Genomic DNA, 20,881 nt, shown 5'->3' with positions numbered 1-20,881 from the left:
GGTGCTTCAATGTTTGCCATGTCTGTGCCGATGTCAGATCGTAGAGCTGGTGAAGAAAGAAGGTCGAGTCGTGACATTGGCCATCGGAGATGGAGCCAATGACGTTGGCATGATTAAAGGTGGCTGTATAGCAATGATTAATATTGTGCATACTAATTGAGTATAAGAATGAAAATTGGCAAAACCGGCTTCAATGACTTTGTTTACCATGGGAGTTGAAGCTCATGAAAGAACCAGACAACAGAAGGTATGGATAGCAGGTCATAAGGGATCAGGCAAACGAATGGGAATGCAAACAGCATCATCATGAGACTACAGTGATCCAGGTTTGATAAATGGCCCATGGTTAGCATAAATGGAAGAGATCATGGATAGAAATTAGAGACGGCATGAGATCGATATGATAGGCCACCATATAGAAGGGATGTGGGGAAGAGTTTGAAGGTGATTCCACAGACTCTAGAAAATGGCGACAAAGGAGTGAAGGTGAGTGCTAATCTTTGGACGTGTCATAGTCATCCAATATTTAATGTGTCATCGAATTTTCCTGCCTTCTCACCTTTCCCAAGCTGCACACATCGGTGTAGGAATAACCGGCCGAGAGGGTACGCAGGCCGCGCTTGCATCCGACTTCTCTTTTGGCCAGTTTCAGTTCCTGCAACGCCTCTTGTTCGTACATGGCCGCTTGTCCTACCAGCGTACGGCCAAGTTCCTTTCTTATTTCTTCTACAAGAACTTCGCGTTCACACTTGTTCACTTCTGGTTCGCCTTCTTCAATGGCTTCTCTGCGCAGGTTTGTGTGGTCACCCGTTGAGTAGAGAAAAAACAACACGTCAGTGGAAACATAGCTCGTGACAAAGAAGAACAAGACACATGATCAATGTATTATTGAATTAGCAAACACATGCTTTCTTCAGACCAGCCTTCTTTGAGTTTGAGGCAGATTCCCTGGTGGTTTGAGGTTGATGAAAACAGAATGTAATTGAATGGTAATTGAGAGCTCACTCCATCACTGACCTTATTGTTTTTGTTGTTTGTTGTCCATCACCTTGTTGTTGCAGACGGTTTATGATGAGTGGTTTATCACCCTGTACAACCTCGTGTTCACGTCTCTGCCTGTACTCGCTTTGGCCCTTTTCGACCAGGTGTGTCTTCCATGAAAACATCCATCATTGTTGTCTTGTGACATGAAGACATAGTTTGGAATTTCTCGATGTTTTATCGCGAGAACAACTCTGTGATCCGAGCAATTGAGGGCAGACGAGCACTCTTGTCGATTTTCTCTTTCGAGTGAATCTAAGGGTTCAAACAAAATGAACGCTTCCTCTTCCAGTTCTGAAATATTTTCAAAAAGGCTTTTACAACTGAAGTCTTGCAGCAGTCACTTGTGAGAATTTTCACGAAAATAACCGCAAATTTGTTGCTCCTTTCGATGTCTGCATGTGCACTACAGTTTGTATCTGCTGTGCTCATTTACTTTTGGGGCTGGCAGGGCAGCCGAGAGGTATGCGTACTCACCTCTCAACTGTGTAGCTCAGATTAGAATCCCGAACCAGCTATAAACTGTTAACCTGGGATTTCACAAACAGGGTGTATTAACAGTGTGTGTGCTGTCCCTCAGATGGACGTCAAAACGGGTGTCCCGTCTGGCAGCATTCATTGATGGACATTAAATATCCAATGGTATTCTTCGTGAAGAGCAGGCAAGCTATTGCCGACACACTGAACAAATTATAGATTCCTCCTGTAACCTACAGGGGGAACTGCATGAGCAGCACAGCTGTACCCCCAGCAAATGATGCTACATGCAGCCATGTGCTGCATAAGAAAGGAGAAGAAGATATACTTTTGAATGGGCATGGCTGGGTCTTGTTCGAACTTTACCGCTGGGCGAGTCGTACTGGTCTTTAAATGTGGTATGCGCTGCTTCCTCGCTTGACACTCAGCATTTAGAGGATAGAGCACTGATACAGTGGCCTGCAAGAGTATTCACCCCCTCCCAAAAATGGCACATTTAGTTGAATTACGAATTATGTTGAAACAAATTTTCGAATTCAACTTTATTATTAATAACTGAAGAGATCAAGCAAAACACTGCTTTAGTTGAAGGAGGTTACATGTCAGGAATACCTGCAAAAAACGTGCACAAATCAAAATTCACTGGTTGTAGAAGTATTCAGCCTCTTAGGTCAGTAGTTGGTGGAAACACCTTTTGTAGCAATGACTGTGATGAGTATTTTTGGCTCGGTCTCTACCAGCTTTGCACAGTGAGATGGTAAAATCTTTCCCCGTTCTTCATGTGAAAATTTCTCTAGTTCTGCCAAGTTTGATGGGGATTGTCGATGGACTGCAATCTTCAAGTGTCACTATAAATGTTCAATTGAGTTCAAGTCAGGACTTTGACTGGGCCACTCAAGAACATTTATTTTCTTCTTATTCAGCCATTCTAGTGTGGCTTTAACTTTGTACTTCGGATCATTTTCCTGCTGAAATGTGAATCTCTTTCCCACTATCAGATTCATGGCTGAATTAAGCAGGTTTTCATCAAGGATTCTCCTGAACTTTTCATCATCCATTGTCCATTCTATTTTGACAAGCTTGCCAGTCCCTGCTGTAGTGTAGTAGATAGTAGAAAAATCGTGCAAATTATGATACAAGCATCAAATTTGGCATTTCTGTTCTGCAGGGCTTTCTGATCAAATCTGCCTGATTGGCCATTTGAAAATCCAAATTTTGAAAAATTAAAAAAAAAAAAAAATTTTTCAAAAAAATTTGAAGTCACAGCTGGCTGAAATTCTTGAAGCGCAAGTGAACATCCCAGACAGAGAACCAAGGGGAGATGCAGTCATCATTGATGGCTCAGCACTTGTCAATGCCCTACCTCCACGCACTTCAAAGATATTTGTTGACTATGCTAAAGATGACATCATCCCAAAGGTGGAATCCTATGGTGCCAGGTACGAGAGGGTGGACGTAGTGTTTGATGTGTACAAGAAGTCAAGTCTGAAGTCCGAGGCAAGGTTGAAAAGGGGGCAAGGAATCAGAAGAAGAGTGACAGGAACCAGTAAGACCCCAAGTAACTGGAGAAGCTTTCTTCGAGATGACAGCAACAAGACTGAGCTGTTTCACTTCCTTGTGGAAAAGATGTGTGAAGCACAGACAACAAGCACAGTCATTGTCACAAAAGGAGATGCCATTAGCAACACAAGGAAGTCACTGGATGCTGTGTCTCCACATTGTCATGAAGAAGCTGACACTCGAATATTTGTACACGCCAGGGATGCAACGACGGATGGTAGCAAGTCCATTATCATTAAGGCTAATGACACGGACGTACTAGTCATAGCAATATCTGTACTGCCATCCTTACGGGAACTTGGTCTTGAGAACATGTGGATTGCCTTTGGCCAGGGAGCCAAGGTGCGATGGATTCCAGTCCATGAGGTAGTTTCTGCAATCGGGCCTGAGAAAGCTAGAGGGATCCCATACTTCCATGCATTCACTGGATGTGACGTCGTGTCTGCCTTCCGCGGTTAAGGGAAGAAAACTGCATGGCAGACTTGGAACGTCTTTGATGATGTTTCTGAAACATTCACCAATCTCAGCCAGCATCCAACATTGATTCGTGATCTTGACTTTTTTGAAGTTTTTTTTTTTTTTCAAATTTTTCAAAATTTGGATTTTCAAACGGCCAATCAGGCAGATTTGATTAGAATCCCCTGGAGAACAAATGTGCCAAATTTGATGCTTGTATCATCATTTGCACGATTCCTCTCAAAAATTGCTGTTATCTGCCCCACTACTGATGAAGAGCAGCTCCATGACATGCTGCTGCCACCACCATGCTCGACAGTAAGGATGGTGTTGACTGCGTGATATGCAGTGTTAGGCTTACACCAGAGGTACCACTCTGAATTTCGACCAGAAAGTTCAATTTTTGTCCTGTTTCGTCTGACCACAAAACTTTTCTCCACATGCCTGCAGTATCATAAAGATACTTTCTCGCAAACTCTATATGAGCTTTTCGATGCGTCTTTTTCAGTATTGTCTTCTTTCTTTCCATTTGTCCATAGAGGCCAGCTTTGTGAAGGGAAAAGGATATTGTTGATTGATGAACACTGATCCCCTTCTCAGACATAGAGCCTTGCAGATCTTTCAAAGTCATTGCTGGCTTTACAGTGACATCATGAACCAGTTTCCTGCTTGCCCAGCTTCTGAGTTTGGATGGGTGACCTGATCTGAGTCGAGTCTGGGTGGTATGATAAATCTTCCACTTCTTAATGATGGATTTCACCATACTAAAAGGGATAATGAGTGACTTTGAAACCTTCTTATAACCCTCTCCTGAATGATGTGTCTCCACCACTTTATGTTTGACTTCTTTGAAAAGCTCCTTGGTCTTCATGCTTGTCTTGTTGGTTGACCAAGGGAGTTGCATCTTAAAACTCCTTAGATACATGGGGAAGAATAATTTTTAAGTTAAACCACTAATTACATACAGATGAAACCGATTACACTTATTTTGTAACCTTTCAAACAAATAATTTGCTCCAGAAGTGATTTAGAGTTCATAGACGGGTCAATATACAACCAGAACAGCCATACCCCCAAAAAATTGCAAATTTTTGTTTTATTGCATTTCCTTATATTTTAAGACTTACTTAGGAACATATCAAAAGTTGGACAGAAATGGACCATGGGAAAGTAAAAATTTTTGACATGATAAAAATGTCACAAAACCATGCACGATTCACTACGTCGAAAACGAACCACTATGCAGATTATTCCATAGTATGTTTCCTCCTAATATATATCTTACATAAATATCTCGGTTTCAGGGGCGGAGAATGCTCTGATGGCATTCAATGTATATGGCCAATGAAAATTGACTGCATGCTTCTAAAAGATCTCATTTTTGTATTTTCAGAGATAGAAAATGAACTCTTTATATGGTAAAGAGACCTGCCCTTTATGCCAAAGGGGATTGGACTGTGAGGAAACAGTATTAGTTCGTGAGAAAGGAGCAGAAGGCATCAACCGTGCAAGTGCCGAAAGGGGTGTTGACATCAGAATTCTAGCTGGTGCCAGTGTTCACAAATCATGCCGAGTGAATCACATAAACAATACAGTGAATCACATACAACCACATGTCAGGTTGTTGGCAAGATTGTGGAAGTTGACCCTAGGTTTCAAGAACAAGTGGCAGAACTGGAGCGACTGTACATTTCCCTGGAGACTGTCGAAAGTGACACTATAGAGTCTGTGTTGCAATCAGAGTGCATTCATTTCATTGACAATAGATTGAATCAGGAAAGGAATAAACTTGTAAAGGACTCGAAAACCAGTGCACTTTGGATCAACTACCAGCGTATGTTGGAAATTGCATGGGAACTTGTGGCAGCTTATCGGACGGGGTCCTGGGAGATGCATCTCCAAGCCATATCAGCTTGCTTGCCGATATTTGCAGCTTCTGGCCATCCCAATTACCTGAAGTCAGCTCGACTCTATCTCGAGAAGATGCTTGCGTTAGAGGATGACAACCCTGAGGTTCATCAGAAGTTTCCAATCTGGTTATCATCTATTCCGGCACAGTGACCAATACTGGGCTGGCCTAGGCTCTGATCTTGTGATAGAACAGACATTAATGCGCTCACTGAAAAGCCAAGGGGGGCTGACTCGAGGAAGTGGGATGTCAGAGCACCAGAGAGCAGTTTGGACTCTGTCTTCAACCATATCGTCCTCCTACAACCTTGCTATGCAAGAACTGACCTCGAGTAGCTACTCAACAAGTGAACAACATAAGGAGTTGACAACATCCAGGGTGAGTCGAGATGAAGCTGATCGTGGCAAAGTTGCCGAAAAACTGGACAGCTTCACACCATTTTCTGATGACAAGTCATTGCGCAATATCATCACAGGGGTTACTGCAAATGAGGATGTCAATGTTCATGACCTATTCAAAGTAGGTAGTGACATTGTCAAGAAGATGGATGATCACCCAGCTTACTCCTATTCACACAAAAGTAGTTCTAAAGTCAAGACACTTGCATCCAGCAGGACAGTCAAAGTTGCTGAGGACCGCACAATAGATCCAGTGTTATTATTCCAGAGGTTCTTAGTCGTGTCACAGACGTGAGATCTCCAGATAGGTGAAGTGATGAAATATGAACTCTGCCCATACCCAATGTCTCTTTTTGAGGCAAAAAAATCCTGCGCCAGCCAGATAAATCACAGTTGGCGGAGGCAATAAGGAATTATGCTACAACCAAATCTGACAATGCTGTCAACCAGACAGTTCCAGGAACAGATCACTATGTTCTTGATGAGGGATCACTTATTCACCGCTTAAAGTGGACAGAGGGATTCACCTACAGTTTCATTGCAGATGAATATGCCTCATTTACAGTCAGACACTATGGCAAAGCTACTGTTGTGTTTGATGGTTATGAGGCTGGGCTAAGCAAAAAGGACTGTTCTCATAAACGTCGGAATAGAAACAAGAATGCCACCAAGGTTAACATTACGGAGTCAACAAAATTTGTTGGGAAAAAGGAGGACTTTCTGTCGAATGAGTCAAACAAGCAGGCAATGATACTGTTGATTATAGAGGTGTTGCGCAAGGAAGGCTGTGAGGTGATCCAAGCAGAGGGAGATGCTGATGTTGAGATTGCAAAAGCGGCCGTCGCAAATGCGGCTTCCAGATCTACAACCCTCATTGGAGAAGACCCAGTGGGGTGTGGGGACCCAGTGCGAGCAGCTGGATGGCCTCCTCCAGGAACGAGGGGAGGGAGTATGCCCCCTTGAGGCGAGTCACGACCAGGTGAGTTCGGTCGTGCTTTGCGAGGTTGAGGGGACGGGTGCTGTGGACAGGTGCACGGAGAGCTTGGGGGGTGTAGAGGCCCCGGAGACCCTTGTGGGGACACAAATCCCCAGTGTGGTTGTCCCTGTGTGTGTGGTGCAAGGTGTGAGTGCGTCCCCGTGTGTGGAAGCGACCCCGTGTGTGAGTGGTGTGGTGGCGATGGTGCCAGAGTACGTGCTTCCCAGCACGCCGTGTGTGGATGAAACGGCCAGTATGAGTGAGGCACCGCGGGTGAGTGCCCCCGCGTGTGTGGGTGAGGCACCGTGTGTGAGTGAGGCTGTGTGTGTGGATGGAACGGCCAGTGTGGATGAGGCACCGCGGTTGAGTGCCCCCGCGTGTGTGAGTGAGGCACGGTGTGTGGATGAGGCACCGCGGGGGAGTGCCCCCGCATGCGTGAGTGAACGGCCGTGTGCAAGGTCGCTGTGTGCAAGGGAGACCGTGTGTGTGAGAGAGCGGTATGTAAGGGAGATGTCGGTGGGCATGCGGGAGCACGCAGCCGCGTCTCCCGGTGTGAATGTGGTGGAATGGAGTGTGAGCGTCATTACACGCGGGAGTGCGTGTGTTGAATAGAGGCGACGACGGCGACATGTGAAGAAAGAAAACCGAGTAGCGGCTGTAGTTGTTTCGGGGACCGTGCCGGGTTCACCCAGCAGTGAGCACGAGGTCCGTGCTGTGCAACGAACGAGACCACCACGTGCTCGCTTGCGAGAGTGAAGTCCCGGTCCGGAAACGCACGTGGTGGACTTGCCGATCCCGCGGACGGACAAAGTTTAGGCAGGATTTCGGATTTGGACCGGACGGGTTCTCCACGCGATCGTGTGTGTTAAGCTCCAACGGGCAAAGCACATGTGTTCGCGTGGGGAACCCCTCGAGACGTGGGGCTTGTTTTTTTTTTATGCGCACGGTGACGTCATGGCTGCACGTGGGGTTGGAATCCGGCAGGAGGGGTATCTCTGCCGGATGGTACCGTCCAAGGAGGGACGAGGAACACGTGCAGCTGCATGACGTCACGGGCAGGTGCAAAGTGCGCGAGCTCTGAGTTGCCGCGCAGGTGCTGCGCATGGAAAAAAAAAAAAAAAAAAACAAGCCTCACTTTCGGGTGCACAGGATTCCTGGGCAAGGGGTGGAAGACCCCCTTGAACCTGGGCACAGGATGGAAACTAGTTAGGGGGAAGGGTTAGCTTAGTTAGACCGACTTCATGGGGCAGGGGTAAGTCCTCATGGAGTCCGTGGAATGGATTAGGTAGAGGGATTTAGTGAGCTTTAGGTTGGGAAATAAAATGAATTATTTGGAGACAGTGACAGACTTGTGGATGTGTAGTGGGGACGTAGTTTAGCTACGTAGGTTAAATGGAACGTGCTATAGTTTAAGGGACGACGAGGGAGCACGAGTTAGTGAGGGGATGTAGTTAGAAGGATGGCAGAGTTCAGTGGTGTGTGTGTTGAAGAGTTGTTGGTGAGTGAATTGGAAACATGTGCTTGGTGAGTGAGTGAGTGAGGCCAGCGGGTCTGTGTGTATGGAGCGAATGGGGAATGCATGGTGCGATGAGTGATTGGGGGGAGGAGTGACTCCCCCCCAAGGGACCCCGGGGTCAGTGTAGACTGAGTTATCTGGGTTAGTCAAATTGAAAAATGGAGGTCGTTTTGTTGTTGGTGGGAGTGTAGGCTCGAGACCCATTTGGAGGGGTGCAGGAGCCCTGTTGACGGGCTTGGGAGCGTGGCTGCGAAAGGTGAGTATCGCTGAGTGGGTACCCCGGGCACCAGGCTAGTCGGCCGCGGTAGGCCAAGGGCCCATGGGGGGCCGGGATAGCGTAGTGGGCACGGGTGCGCCTGCTTGGTGCGGGGGCCCGGGGCGCCATTAACCGCGTAGGCAGTGTTGTGGGCAAGGGTGACCCTCGGAAAGGGGCCCGGGAAGCCAGCCTGCCACGTGTGCGTTTCAGGGGAGGTGCCATGGGGGGCACTCCCCGGTGTTAGGGAGCTGGTAGGCTCGGAGGCAGTGTAGTGCCCGGGGGTGCCATAGCGGGAGATTCGGCAGAGGGTCGTGCCTGCCAAAGGGAGCCACGTGTCCCAGCCATGAGACCGTGTGAGGGCACGGAGAGAAAATTGGGGGGCGAGGCCCGAAATTGTGAGGACACCAACACAGGCGACGGGAATCTGGGTTGTTAGAACCAATAGTTTAAGCGAGAGGCGCTTGTTAAAGCCCCGGGGTAGTTTAACTGTAAAATGGTTAGGGTAGATTAGGAAGTGTACCCCTCCGCACCATCCATCCCCTCGCTCTCGTTGTGGGCCGCTGGACCCACTTTGGTTATAGATCGCTGAACTCTGGGGAGGCCATCCTGAGGCTTCGTTGGGCCTCGACACAGGACGCTAGCTCTCCCTTATTCCCCTCCGGGAAGGGAACGTAGGGGTTGGGAGTAGGCTAGGTGACAGGATAGGTTAGCCGAACAAGGACAGTACAGGGGGTTAGGGGACGATTTATAGTGGGGAAGTAAAAATAAAAACAACAAAAAAATAAGTTGGGGCTAAATTGGGGTTTGACAAATTAAGGGAGTGGGTATGTACAGTGACAGGCAAAGGCGATAGGTTGGGAGGGAGACAGGTAGGTAGGTCCGAGCCCGCCTTCCAAGTGGCCAGCACCACCGCACTCCCTCCACCAACCTCCACTGAACGGCAAAAGCTGGCCAGCTTCATCTGCTGGCTGTGTTGCTGCAAGGCCTGTGCCGGCCCACTTCATCTGGCGGCTGGCTGTTTTTCTTCAAAGCCTGTGCCGGCCCACTTCATCTGCCGGCTGGCCGTTTTCTTCAAGGCCTGTGCCGGCCAGTTCATCTGCCGGCTGTGTTTGCCTGCGGCGGCCTTCTTCTGCAGGCTGTGTTTGCCTGCTGCCTCTGCCTTTGCCATGCCCACTGCCCACGTTCACCAGCCCCGTTCAATTTTTGCTTTGCCCCCCCCCCCCCTGTTCATTTCCATGTGCGCCAGGATCCGCAAGGCAACAGTTTGCAAGCTGCAAGAACTGCCCTGTTGGCAGCTACAACACGGGCCTGCAGTGGCGGCCTGTGCACCGTGTTTGCGTCCATCCAGTCATCCATCCATTCGTTGTGTTCATTGCGTGTGCCACTTGAGCTGGCACGGAGACTGCGTTTGTGCAGCCCATGCACCGTTGTGGTTCACTGCGTTCAGTTCAAAAAGGAAGGCCTTGGACTGCGTGTGAGCAGCCAGCCACGTTCCCTGTCACCTGCATTGTTTTGAGCCAGAGACTGCATGCGAGCAGCCTGGCTCCCTGCTAACTGCTTTTCTTTTGCAGAGTTCAGTGATCCTGGGCCATGGTTTAGTGTAAAATTTGTAAGTTAAGGTAAGATGTACTGTACATATGAGTGCGCCCCCGGCATGTCTGTCCTAGCGCCGGCAATTTTATTTAAGTCGTCCGTGTGAGTGAGTTTGTTTAGGTAGTTACGCAGCCCTCAGGTTATTTATTTTGGAGACACGAATACCATGAATGTCGCACTCAGGGATCCGTAGGTAAAATGTACTAGGGGAAAACTACACATGATGGAACACGAAAATTTGACGACTCGGGACGAGTCTGTAAAAAGGGGAGGGGGTAGTGTTGTGGTTACCAAATTCGCAAACCACCATTCAGGTCCCTTAGGTGAGATATCTCCGTAAGTATATGTGTAGTTAGGCCCAAACCCGTTGTCTAGTGGGAATACATGTCATTTATGCGTGCTGCGACTCTTCAGGATAGCCGTTTTTCTTTTACTATCTTTATTTTGGACCAACCGCCATTGTTACCACCACCAACCATAACATCAACCACCCACCGCGGCGGCGCTTCCCGTCACACCTCGCAACCGTCGCATCGCCACCGTTCTTGCGCCGCTTGTGGGTACCGGTGTTGGACTCGTGCAGGGCGCGCGCCAAACAGCGTGTACAAAACCACGGATTTTCCACTTCAAAAACGGATCAAAAACGACACACGCCCACTTTTGTTCCGTCCAATCGGTGAGCGAGGGGCGATTTGGCCCCGCCTCCAGGGCGTTGGAGGGCGATCGCTATATGCAAATTTATGGATCAAAAAGCATTCACGCCCACTTTTTCTCGGGCCAATGGGGAGCGAGGTGAAAGGTCGAAGGCAGGGGGTCAAAGATGAGAGAGCGAAGCCACGGGGCTTATATAAGCGACCGCGTTCGTCAAGTCAGGAGAGAGTTAAGACTTCGCGGGCGGTGGAGTTGGGAAGAAGAAGCAAGAAGGAGTTGGTCGTCGTCGTGTGCGTTGGAGTCGGAGCGAAGGGGACGGAGCTGTGGAGAGGCGGCGAGGGCAGACGAGGGGGTGCTCGCGTCGTGCCGGGAGCTGCACACCAGGGAGGCCGACGGCGCGACCTGGCCGAGGTGGAGACGCTCGTCGCGGGACTCGAGGCAGAGTAGAAATCCTCTATACCCCGAGCATCAGCAACCCCCTCCTGTTTCCCCCCCCGCGCTGAGATAGTGCGACCAAGGGGGCCCCTTTCCCACCCCCTACCAGACACTGCCCGCGAGGCCCGCGGAGTTGAGGCACCATCGCCGCTCCGCGTCTCATCACCAGACGGGTAGGCCCGACCCGGTCTCGGCCTCAGGCCCGCCTCATCTTTGAGGGTGTTCTTTTTCTTGGTTTTGGGTATGTGTTGTCGGCGCCGTCTGTGAAGTAAAATTGTATAAGTGTTGCCGTGTGCTCGCGTAATCGGTATTAGATCTGCATTGTCGCATTTGCTTTTTGTGTAAAATTGCATTGTGTTTCTTCCCTTTTCTATGTGCTTTTGGTGGAATTGAATATGTGTGCTTTCCGTTCATCGCGAATAAATGTGCTTTGTGTTGAACTGTTTCCCGCTTCGCTTCGTCATTTCTCTCATTGAATCCTCATCTTGCTTCACGTAAAGGGTTGGTAGTGGGCTGAATACGCCCGATAATTAATCGAACCGTCGAGGCCGACGATAACACCGCTCGGTTATCCCGATAGTACGGAACGGGTCGCTTCAGTGGCCCGTGTCCGAAGTCGACCTGCGGCGAGGTGCGATCGCCCGGTCTACCCTCCGTGTGGGTACTTAGGTAGGTCGAATTTGGCGAGCAACCCTATCCCACGCGGGGGCCGATTGGCTCGATCGCGGTGAGACCGAAAGGTCCACCCGTGACTGGTTCCCGGCGTTAGTCCGAGAGGGTCACGACTGGATTGTCCGTCCGGTGGGCGACGTGCCGCGATTCGAGTTACGTGGCCGTTCGCACGCCGGCGGGCGCGAATCCGCAACAGTATGTTGACATTTAATGGTACCACCAGCACTTACAGTGACGATTGATAATAATAGCTTGAATACAAAAGTGGTACAAGTACTACATTTCAGCACCATTTCAGATAATCTCCCTTCCAAAACCATGATCTTTTTGTCACTGTTAACCCTTCAAGCCCACCTCTATACAAATTTGCAGTTAATCTTTCCTGAAAGTTTGCTTTTGTATCCACCTTGTCCACCCCGTGCATCCTCCCCTGTGCATCCTCCCCTACCGCTCATTCCTCCACACATCCCTTATTTGTCCAAGTCTCCCTCTCTTTTGTTCCTAAACCTGCCGTTGGTGTCCCCCCTCTTTCTACTGTTCCTTTTGTTCTGTTATGCCCTGAGACCTTCACTGTTGTAGCTCTTCCATGAGCCTCGACTTTGTATGCAAAAAATGAATTAACTTCTCTGAATTGGCAGGATATGGGTGCCTCCTGGAGCTTGGCCTTTCCAAGCCTTTATGAACCAGGCCGAAAATCAGAGCTTTTCAACAGTAATATTTTCATGGGCGGATGCTTTCGAGCAGCCATCGCTTCCCTCGCACTCTTCTTTATCCCCTTTGGCGCATACTCTGGAGCTGCGGACTACCAGACCTTTGCCCTCGTGGCCGGCACCAGCACCTTACTAGTCGTTGGCTTGCAGGTGAGGTTGCTATTGCTTTTGCTGTTTGAAAACCCTCAATATTGATTGAATAATTAAAGACCAAGGAAGTGATGGAGTTTTGTGCCTACACACAAGGACTGTGTTTTACACATATAGTTCCATGAGATTCCATTAAAGAAGTAAACTGGTATGTTCTCAAGATCAAGCCTGTCTCGATCTCACATTAAGGGTGTGTTTCCTCCATAGATGGCGATGGATATCATGTACTGGACTGTCGTGAACCAGTTCTTCCTGTGGGGCAGCACTGCCGTGTATTTTGCAGCCATCTTCACCATGAGCTGTGATGGAATGCATTTGGTATTCCCATCTGAGTTCGCATTTGTGGGTACGTATTACCTTACCATGTCGAATCATTACTGTACTGATGACTCACGGTGCACGGTGGGAGGGATGCAACTCCAGCACAGGACCAAATGCCTAATGTTGCTTGAGATGTGTGTCACGTCACATTCACAGGCTGCTTTAAGAATCTTAAGATAATGTGGTCCTCTGCAGGTGTCCCTCGCAATGCGCTGAGGCGGCCAGATTTCTGGTTCACCGTCCTGCTATCGGTCACAATCTCTCTGCTTCCTACTCTCATTTACCGATTCATCCAAATCGATCTAACGCCTACGCTTTCCCAAAAGGTGAGGGGGGGGGGGGTTTGGAGAGACTTGTCAGTCGTCTCTTCTGTGACCATCTTCATTTCTCTAATTTATTTACTGTGCACCACCCACCGCACTTTTGGTACTCACAACATCTTTGTAAAATTGGCTATTTGCCTCATCATGCTCGTCTTACATCCTTTAAGAAAAATCTTTAATCAAATCTGGCTTTCCTGACGCATGAAAACCTATATATATATATATATATATATATATATATATATATATATATATATATATATATATATATATATATAAATATATATATATATATATATATATATATATATATATATATATATAAATATATATATATGACATGTACATGAGGGTGCTTCATAATAGGGGTAAAAAAATAAAAGTATGAATATTCATGCTCCCTGGGTGTGCCTTTGTTCCATTTGACAGTAGAAACATACACACCAAATATGAAGCAGATTGGCGGATGTTTAGGGGTTCCTCAAGTTGGCACAATATTGTTGAAATTTGTCAAACTGTAACTGACAACTTGCCGTCAAATATGCACAACGCATTACACTTCACAATTAATATTGTTACGTTTGAGGGGGGGGGTATGCATTCAAAGAGTAATTAGGATGTTTAATTAGGTATGCCATGCTGTTCGAGTTTACCAGGATCTCGATGTAATAAGTAGCAATTCAGTGGTGATAAGTTGTCTAGTAAATGTCCATTTCTTCAAGGGGGAAATGATAATTGTCACGTAATTAGATAGGGATACGGGATAGGGTAAGTGTGTCTGCGTAAACCCCTTTTAGTATTCTCTGGAGGCTTGCCGTGACGTCACAGGACAGTGCTGCGGATGGCTCCGCCCCGTGATCACGATTGGCGGAAGGCGACGGCGGTGGGCCAATAAAACGGCTCGATTGGAAGTGATGAGGACGGGAGGTTAAAAAGGTTCTGTTTGGGGTCGAAAAGGTAGAGGAAGAAGATCGGGACAGAAAGACCGTTTTTTGGGGTGGAGGTTGTTGTGCTGGGAGCGTGCTGGTGGTTGCGCTGATTCGGCCCTGGTTTCATCGTGTCTTGTAGCCTTGCTGAGCCTCGTGCCTCACCTTGGTTGGCTCTGGGGTTCTGCTGGCTCGGAGTACGGGGTCGAACGGCGGGCGGACCTGCCTCCCTCTCCTGCTCGCAGTTTGGCGCCAGAAATGGTTCCCTGGCGGCTGTGAGCAGACTTGGGCCAAGACCAGGAGGTCGACAGCACCACGGTTTCTCCTGCCCCCCTGACGAGAGCAAGGCCAGCTCGTCCGACGCCAATCCAGGGACTGTTGCGTCCACACCACGGTCCAGCCTGACCACCAGGAATAGCTACGTTTTGTGTGTGTGTACCTGGCGCCTTAGAGGGTTTGAGATTTGTATATTCATTGGAATTGTCTGTGTTTTCCCCACGCCCGATCCCACACCATCCCGTCGAATCGCCCCGGATCCCTCTTCTTGCCGAGTCTTGTTATTTCTGGTTAGAGGAATAAACGTTATCAACTCAGTGAAAAGCGACTCGTGCCACCTTCCTCGTCCCGTTTGCGGTGGAGCGATTAGAACCGCCACCTTTGGGTTATAAATAAATAAACCGCCTCCATCGTTTCGGCTCATTCTACGTTGACGGGACTGTTCAAGTCCCGTGGACGTCACAATATGGTTGTTTGATATTTTCAAAAATCACAGCAGTCATATAGGATGAAAGAATAGTTTTTTCCAAGGAGACCGAGATGAGCTTTTTGACATTGCAGTGCAAAATGCCCTCTCCATAATGGACATAATTGTGCCAACTTGAGGAACCCCTAAATATCATGGAATTTTGTTCATTTTTGACCTATCAGTTCTTATGGGGTATTGGAACAAAGGCAAAATCAGGGAGAAGCAAAAATCAAACTTTAATTTTTTTGGAACACCCTAATGTACATGCTATATAACTTGTCTTAACTGATATGGTAACAACAGTACAGTGAGCCCTTTTTACTAATAAGTTGTGACACATTGAGAGGCTTTTTGCTTTGTAAGTGTGTAAGGTTGGACCTACAGTATACGTCTCTACATTTTCAAAACCTTATCTTCACTTCTTAAACAAGTCATTACAGCGTGTCTTCAAGCAGATAATCTGTAACAAGTGTTCAGATGGAGGTTTCCTACACATTTGTATAACTCTGTTCATCTAATATATTGTTACGGGGCCGGGGGGTCAACCGTGAGCACGACCGCTAGATGGAGCAGTGGAGTCGGCTCGACCGATCGCCCGGAATGTAAAGGTCGTCGCCCCGGATAAGTCCGGAGCGGACGGGTCCTGACTGTACCGAAGTTCGCCGATGGATAGACCATGTGGGGTAGGGTCGATTGCCAACTTTTCAATTTACCTAAGTACCCACGTGGTCTGACTACCGGGGAAGTTCACCCTCGGCCGACTTCGTCCGAATCGAGTCGCAATCGCCGGCTCGGATCCGGCGTAACGGAGTGAATTACCAAAGTCGGGCTGGACCAAATGAACAAGTTACCAACACTAATCCTCAAACATGCGTCATGTCGAGCCAATGCAAGAAACACAAAACGAGCTGATACATTTAACGCTTGGGGTTTATTTATACAGCAATAATGGGGAGCTAGGGAACACAAACAGGCAGAACTATACCGAATACAATGAATGCATGTATATACAGCGAACAAAGCACTTAACAGTTTTCTACTTGTTAGACGGGCCCACGGACACACATACGCACACACACCCAAGAAATGGTGGCTGATGCCTTTAATGCGGACTTCAGCTCAGAGGGACAGATGAGCTGAAGCCCAGGGTCTGCCTCGGACCTTTCCACCTCATGTGGTCTTCAAGCTGTTCGGACCGGGCACCAGCGTGGGCGAGCTGGATCCAATCACCACGAGCCGCGATCCTCTCCGAGCTCCGGCGGATCCCCTCGTGCTCCGGACCATGTGCTGGTGAGACGAGGCGCCGATCCTTCCCGACCCGATGCGTCGCTTCCCCGAAGAACCACCGACCAAGATGAGGCCAAGAAGTCGCACCAAACCGGGAACCAAGCAGAGACTGCGAAGAGCTCCACGCACCAAGAAGAGCCAGCCGAGCTAAGATGAGGCCACGAAGCAGGACAAAAGCCACCCGAAGATCCAACTACTCCAGCCGAGCTGAACCAGCACCAGAACAACAACCCTTGGAATCTCTCGAGCCGATAGAGAGGGTCCCCTCCTTATCCCTCTCAGCCTCACCTCGCTTCCGGCATGACTCATTCGGCCTCGTGCGCCGCCCCTCGCAACCGCGGGTGGGGGCTGTTTATCTTGCTTTCTGCCGGAACGTCCCAACCCCCGTCCCAACTGTCATTCCTGTTTACGCTGTTGAGTCAGCTGTTGAATCACGGGATGCTGTTGAATGTTGAATCACGGGACGCTGTTGAATGTTGAATCACGGGATGGGAGGGTTCTTCTTCTTCTTAGTTGTGGAGGAGGATCATTCTGATCGAACCCTAACAATTAAAATGAATCACAGCGCATTTACATAGATTTACCCATTAAACAATGGAAGGCGAGCTACCTATAGAACACGTACTTACCGAGATAACTGAGCTAAAGTACCTGAATGTTGAGTGCGATCGTGGTTTCCAGATTCGCAACAATATAAAAGCAGCTCGGTCATGGTGTGTGTGCCTGCATCCGTCCGTCAACAATTGTCTTTTTAGGGATACCACAAATCAAGCAGCAAAGCAATACACGCATACACACATATACGTACACACCGCATATAATGTGCTGCACACATGCACGCATGAGGAGAGTGTTTCCTGCCATGGCCCATGCCTAGTACGTACTCCAGACAGTTTGATCAAAATTAAAAAGTGAGGGGGAGGTTGAGAATTTGTTTTTATATATTTATCTTCCGCTTCGGGTGTTGTATATAATTTGGATTTCAGCATCGAAAAAGGCTGTGATGAATATCCCATTCACACTCTCCCCATACTCGCTCACGAGTATATAGCTAGGCCGGTATCTATACACCGCCTAATTTTATTTTTCCCATTAACAACAACCGTGTTTTCTTTTTTAACAATCCCGCAAAGATTGGTACTCCCGTCAGCAGTTGGTACAGACTTGAATAATGTACACAGTATATGTATACATTATTCAACTGTTTGTTTGTTTGTTTGTTCCTTGTACGTTTCCAAACTCCTGGGCCAATCTCCCTAAAATTTGCTGCACCTCATTTTTTCACACGCAACATTAAAAAAAAAAACCCGTTGATTTCTTAATCAAGTTAATGTCAAAAATATTAAATAATGGCACTTTGACGATCGAGCGTCATAAGTCACGTGACTCCTTTGTCGTACTGTTACGAATTTGGAAGCCTTGTGCACACAGACAGACAGCCGTCCCCGTAGCTTAGTTATTTCGGTAAGTGTGTGTTTATAGTTAGGGCCCCCTACCTGTGTCTAACGGGAATTACATGTGTGTGCTGCGGAAATTCGTTTGCAATAACACGCCTTCACCTCGCTTCCTCACACCGACGCCATTGTCTACGTGCGTTCGACCACGTACGTGGGCCGAGATTTCCATCGCCTCAGATCGAGACTACGCCAAGGAAGGCAAGGGTGTGCCCCTTGTCCAATCAGGCCACAGAAGGCGGTTTTCCCACGACATGCTGGCCAATGAGAGTTGAAATGGCCACAGAAGGCAGATTTCCCATGACACGCCGGCTAATAATGAGAGTTGGGATGGCCACAGAAGGCGGCTTTCCCACGACATGCCAGACAATGAAGGTTGAGATGGCCACAGAGAGCGACCTTCCCACAACACCCCGTTCAATGAGGATGGAGAGCGCCTCAGACGGCGATGTGCTCAACCCGGAAGAGAAAAGCATATAAGAAATGCCAGGCTTGGTCGTGGGTAGTGAGGGTGGTAAAAGGATCGAGGTGGTGGAGGTCGTCATGGTGGTAAAAGGGTCGTGGTCGTCATCGTGGTGGTCATCATCATCGTGTTGTGGGTTCGAGTCTCGCCGAACTGGATCATCGTCGCCTCTGATCTTCTCCTTGGCCTTGGTCGATTGGTGCATGGTCGATTGGAGAGCATGGTACCTGGTGCTTGGAGCGGCATCGTGTTGCGGGTTCGAGTCCCGCCGAGCCGGATCGTCGAGGACCACATGAGGTGGACAGGTCCAAGCACAGGCTCTGGTCTCGAGCTCACCTGTCCTCAAGCTGGAGGCCTTCAATAAAGACCATCGGGGTCCGTGTGTGTGTGTGTGTGTGTGTGTGTGTGTGTGTGTGTGTGTGTGTGTGTGTGTGTGTGTGTGTGTGTGTGTGTGTGTGTGTGTGTGTGTGGGGGCCCATCTTTAAGTAGCAACTGGATAAGTGTCTTTGCTTGTACATTGACTGCATTTCTTATAGTCAGATAACTCTGCTCTTTGTGTGTTCCCTTTCCCCCCATTATATATAAATCCCGTTAAATGTTGCAGCTCGTTTCTGTCCTTTCTTTCATTGGTTTAGCATGGTGTGTGTTGAGAAGAAGCGAGGGTAAATTGTACTTTTGGACCAACGGATCTCGGTGACCATCCGCTCAGGTTACGCACGGTTCGAGCACGCTACCGGATCGTTCCGCTCGAGCTCCGCTGAGGGTGAATTTCCCCGGTAGTTTGGACGACGTGATTATTTAGGTAAATTGAAATTGGCAATCGACCCTATCCCACGTGGTCGACCTATTGGTGATCTTGGGTCCGATAAGGGACCCGTCGGCTCTGGAGTTATCCGGGGCGACGACCTATAAATTCCGGGTGTTCGGTGGAGCCGCCTCCACTGCTCCATCTAGCAGTCATGCTCGCTGCTGAAACTCAGCACCACAACAGTACATCACATGACTCCTTCTGGAGAGAGAGGAGTGGAGCTTTGACTGTGCCTGCTCATTTGAAGATGGATTCTCTGTTGGGAATCAATCAAACCTGGCTGATGTACTTCCAGAGTTGATCACAAGCCAGCTAATGTACTTGCTGCATATTTAAATATGTATTTTCCGGTATGCAGAATGGAAATAAAATGACACCACTCAAAGTACACTATTTAGTGGAGAGCCTCAAATGAACACATGGTCAGCACGTAAACACCTCTCAGCATGAAGTGCAGGTGTACAAGTAAGAACGATGTCCAACACTAGCTATAAAAACTCCATGTCTATTGCTCTGTCCATGATGGCTGCACTTTGACCTCGCTCAGACTCAATTTGTCTTTCTTTCAGGTTGCCTGCATGGCAAAACTCAATCGAACTGCTCCTGCACCATCCAAGAAGCCCAAAAAGCGTCCCGCCCTGTCCCAGCGGTCAGCCTACGCCTTTTCACACTCACCAGGCTTCGGTACCTTGGTCATGCGTGGAGTTAACAAGGTGGCAAAGCGAAAACCTCAATACCAGTTTGGTCCAAACCTTGTCAACTTCCAGTACATGTCAAATGTATCGTGACAGGTGTCGGCCTCTCATGCCTCTTTCAAACCCATTGAAGAGCTAGGTGTGTGTGTGTGTGTGTGTGTGTGTGTGTGTGTGTGTGTGTGTGTGTGTGTGTGTGTGTGTGTGTGTGTGTGTGTGTGTGTGTGTGTGTGTGTGTGTGTGTGTGTGTGTGTGTGTGTGTGTGTGTGTGTCATGACACGTGGACATGGAAGTTTTGAGAGATACAGGATAGTCATTGCTGGAACCAAGGTTGACTCGCAGCTTATTTTGGTGAATCAAACTGTCCAGGTATTTTTCAGAACATTCAATGAGATACAGACAAAAGAAAAGGTCTTTTGGAACATCATGCTGGTGTTACTTTCACATCCTATCACTCCTGCATAATGCATATCCACCCACTTGTGTAGATATAAGCATACATGATGACAAAACAAGCAAGATGTTTGGAGCAGGTGAGATGGGTTTTGGGGTTGGGGTGGAGGAAGTGCATGGAGTTGTTCCTTCCACTGTTTTTTTGTTGGTTGGGGGATGGGGATTCTGTTAGCTTATTTTGGCCTCAAAAAACCCCACTACACAAGAGAAGATCACACAGGACTTGTGTTCTTCAGTAATTTCTATCACCCATTTTTTTACCTTTGCTTTTTGGTATCTATCCATGTTGTGACCATATCTGATGTGCACCACAAAGCATTGAATGTACCTTCGTTTAAATATAACATGGATCACAGTAATATGCAAGTCCACAACCAAGTTTTGAGAGACAAACATATAATAAGAATAAACAATGATCAATTTCACTTGTGGTCTCCTCTTAACAAATGATGTAATCACAAAGATGTCGACTTTGATCAGAATTGTTGAAATTGGCTTCATCCTTGGGGGGGGTGGGGATGTGGAGGCACATTGTGACGTCACGATGGGAATTTTATGTTATGCTGGCCACTTATTGGGCCAGATTGGCTGGTCCTTAACATGTACATA

The 20,881-nt window shown here is 48.1% G+C and overlaps 1 protein-coding gene and 1 long non-coding RNA gene across 9 annotated transcripts in view; one reads left to right on the top strand and one right to left on the bottom strand.

The window, feature by feature from the left end:
• The window catches only part of LOC147011542 (phospholipid-transporting ATPase ID-like), a 63,356-nt gene extending 42,659 nt beyond the window's left edge, over positions 1 to 20,697 (top strand). The window contains exons 23-29 of one of the 5 annotated variants that reach the window (XR_015051674.1): positions 38 to 119; positions 570 to 793; positions 1,062 to 1,145; positions 12,579 to 12,800; positions 13,008 to 13,142; positions 13,317 to 13,447; positions 19,697 to 20,697. Coding sequence is in view for 3 of the 5 variants with exons in the window: in XM_085857031.1 (XP_085713157.1) it covers positions 38 to 119; positions 570 to 793; positions 1,062 to 1,145; positions 12,579 to 12,800; positions 13,008 to 13,146; positions 13,317 to 13,447; positions 19,697 to 19,915 (1,101 nt within the window). In the remaining 2 variants the exon portion in view is untranslated. Of the gene's footprint in view, positions 1 to 37; positions 120 to 569; positions 794 to 1,061; positions 1,146 to 4,927; positions 7,489 to 12,578; positions 12,801 to 13,007; positions 13,147 to 13,316; positions 13,448 to 14,512; positions 15,399 to 19,696 lie in introns of those variants that run through there. The other 4 variants (XR_015051675.1, XM_085857031.1, XM_085857032.1 and 1 more) reach the window with 4 other exon arrangements.
• Positions 1 to 20,881, bottom strand: part of LOC147011541 (uncharacterized) — a 73,865-nt gene that overhangs the window by 24,684 nt on the left and 28,300 nt on the right. Inside the window, exon 4 of one of the 4 annotated variants that reach the window (XR_015051688.1) lies at positions 20,640 to 20,774. The exons of the other annotated variants lie outside the window; for them this stretch is intronic. This is a non-coding gene — a long non-coding RNA (uncharacterized LOC147011541). Of the gene's footprint in view, positions 1 to 20,639; positions 20,775 to 20,881 lie in introns of those variants that run through there. 4 annotated transcript variants of the gene reach the window in all.

Source organism: Eptatretus burgeri, chromosome 15, assembly GCF_056783735.1.
Source record: "Eptatretus burgeri isolate ZD-2024b chromosome 15, Ebu_testis_v1, whole genome shotgun sequence".
Lineage (NCBI taxonomy): Eukaryota > Metazoa > Chordata > Myxini > Myxiniformes > Myxinidae > Eptatretus > Eptatretus burgeri.
Note: the sequence above shows the minus strand (reverse complement) of the source record. Positions and strands in the feature narration are given on the sequence as shown.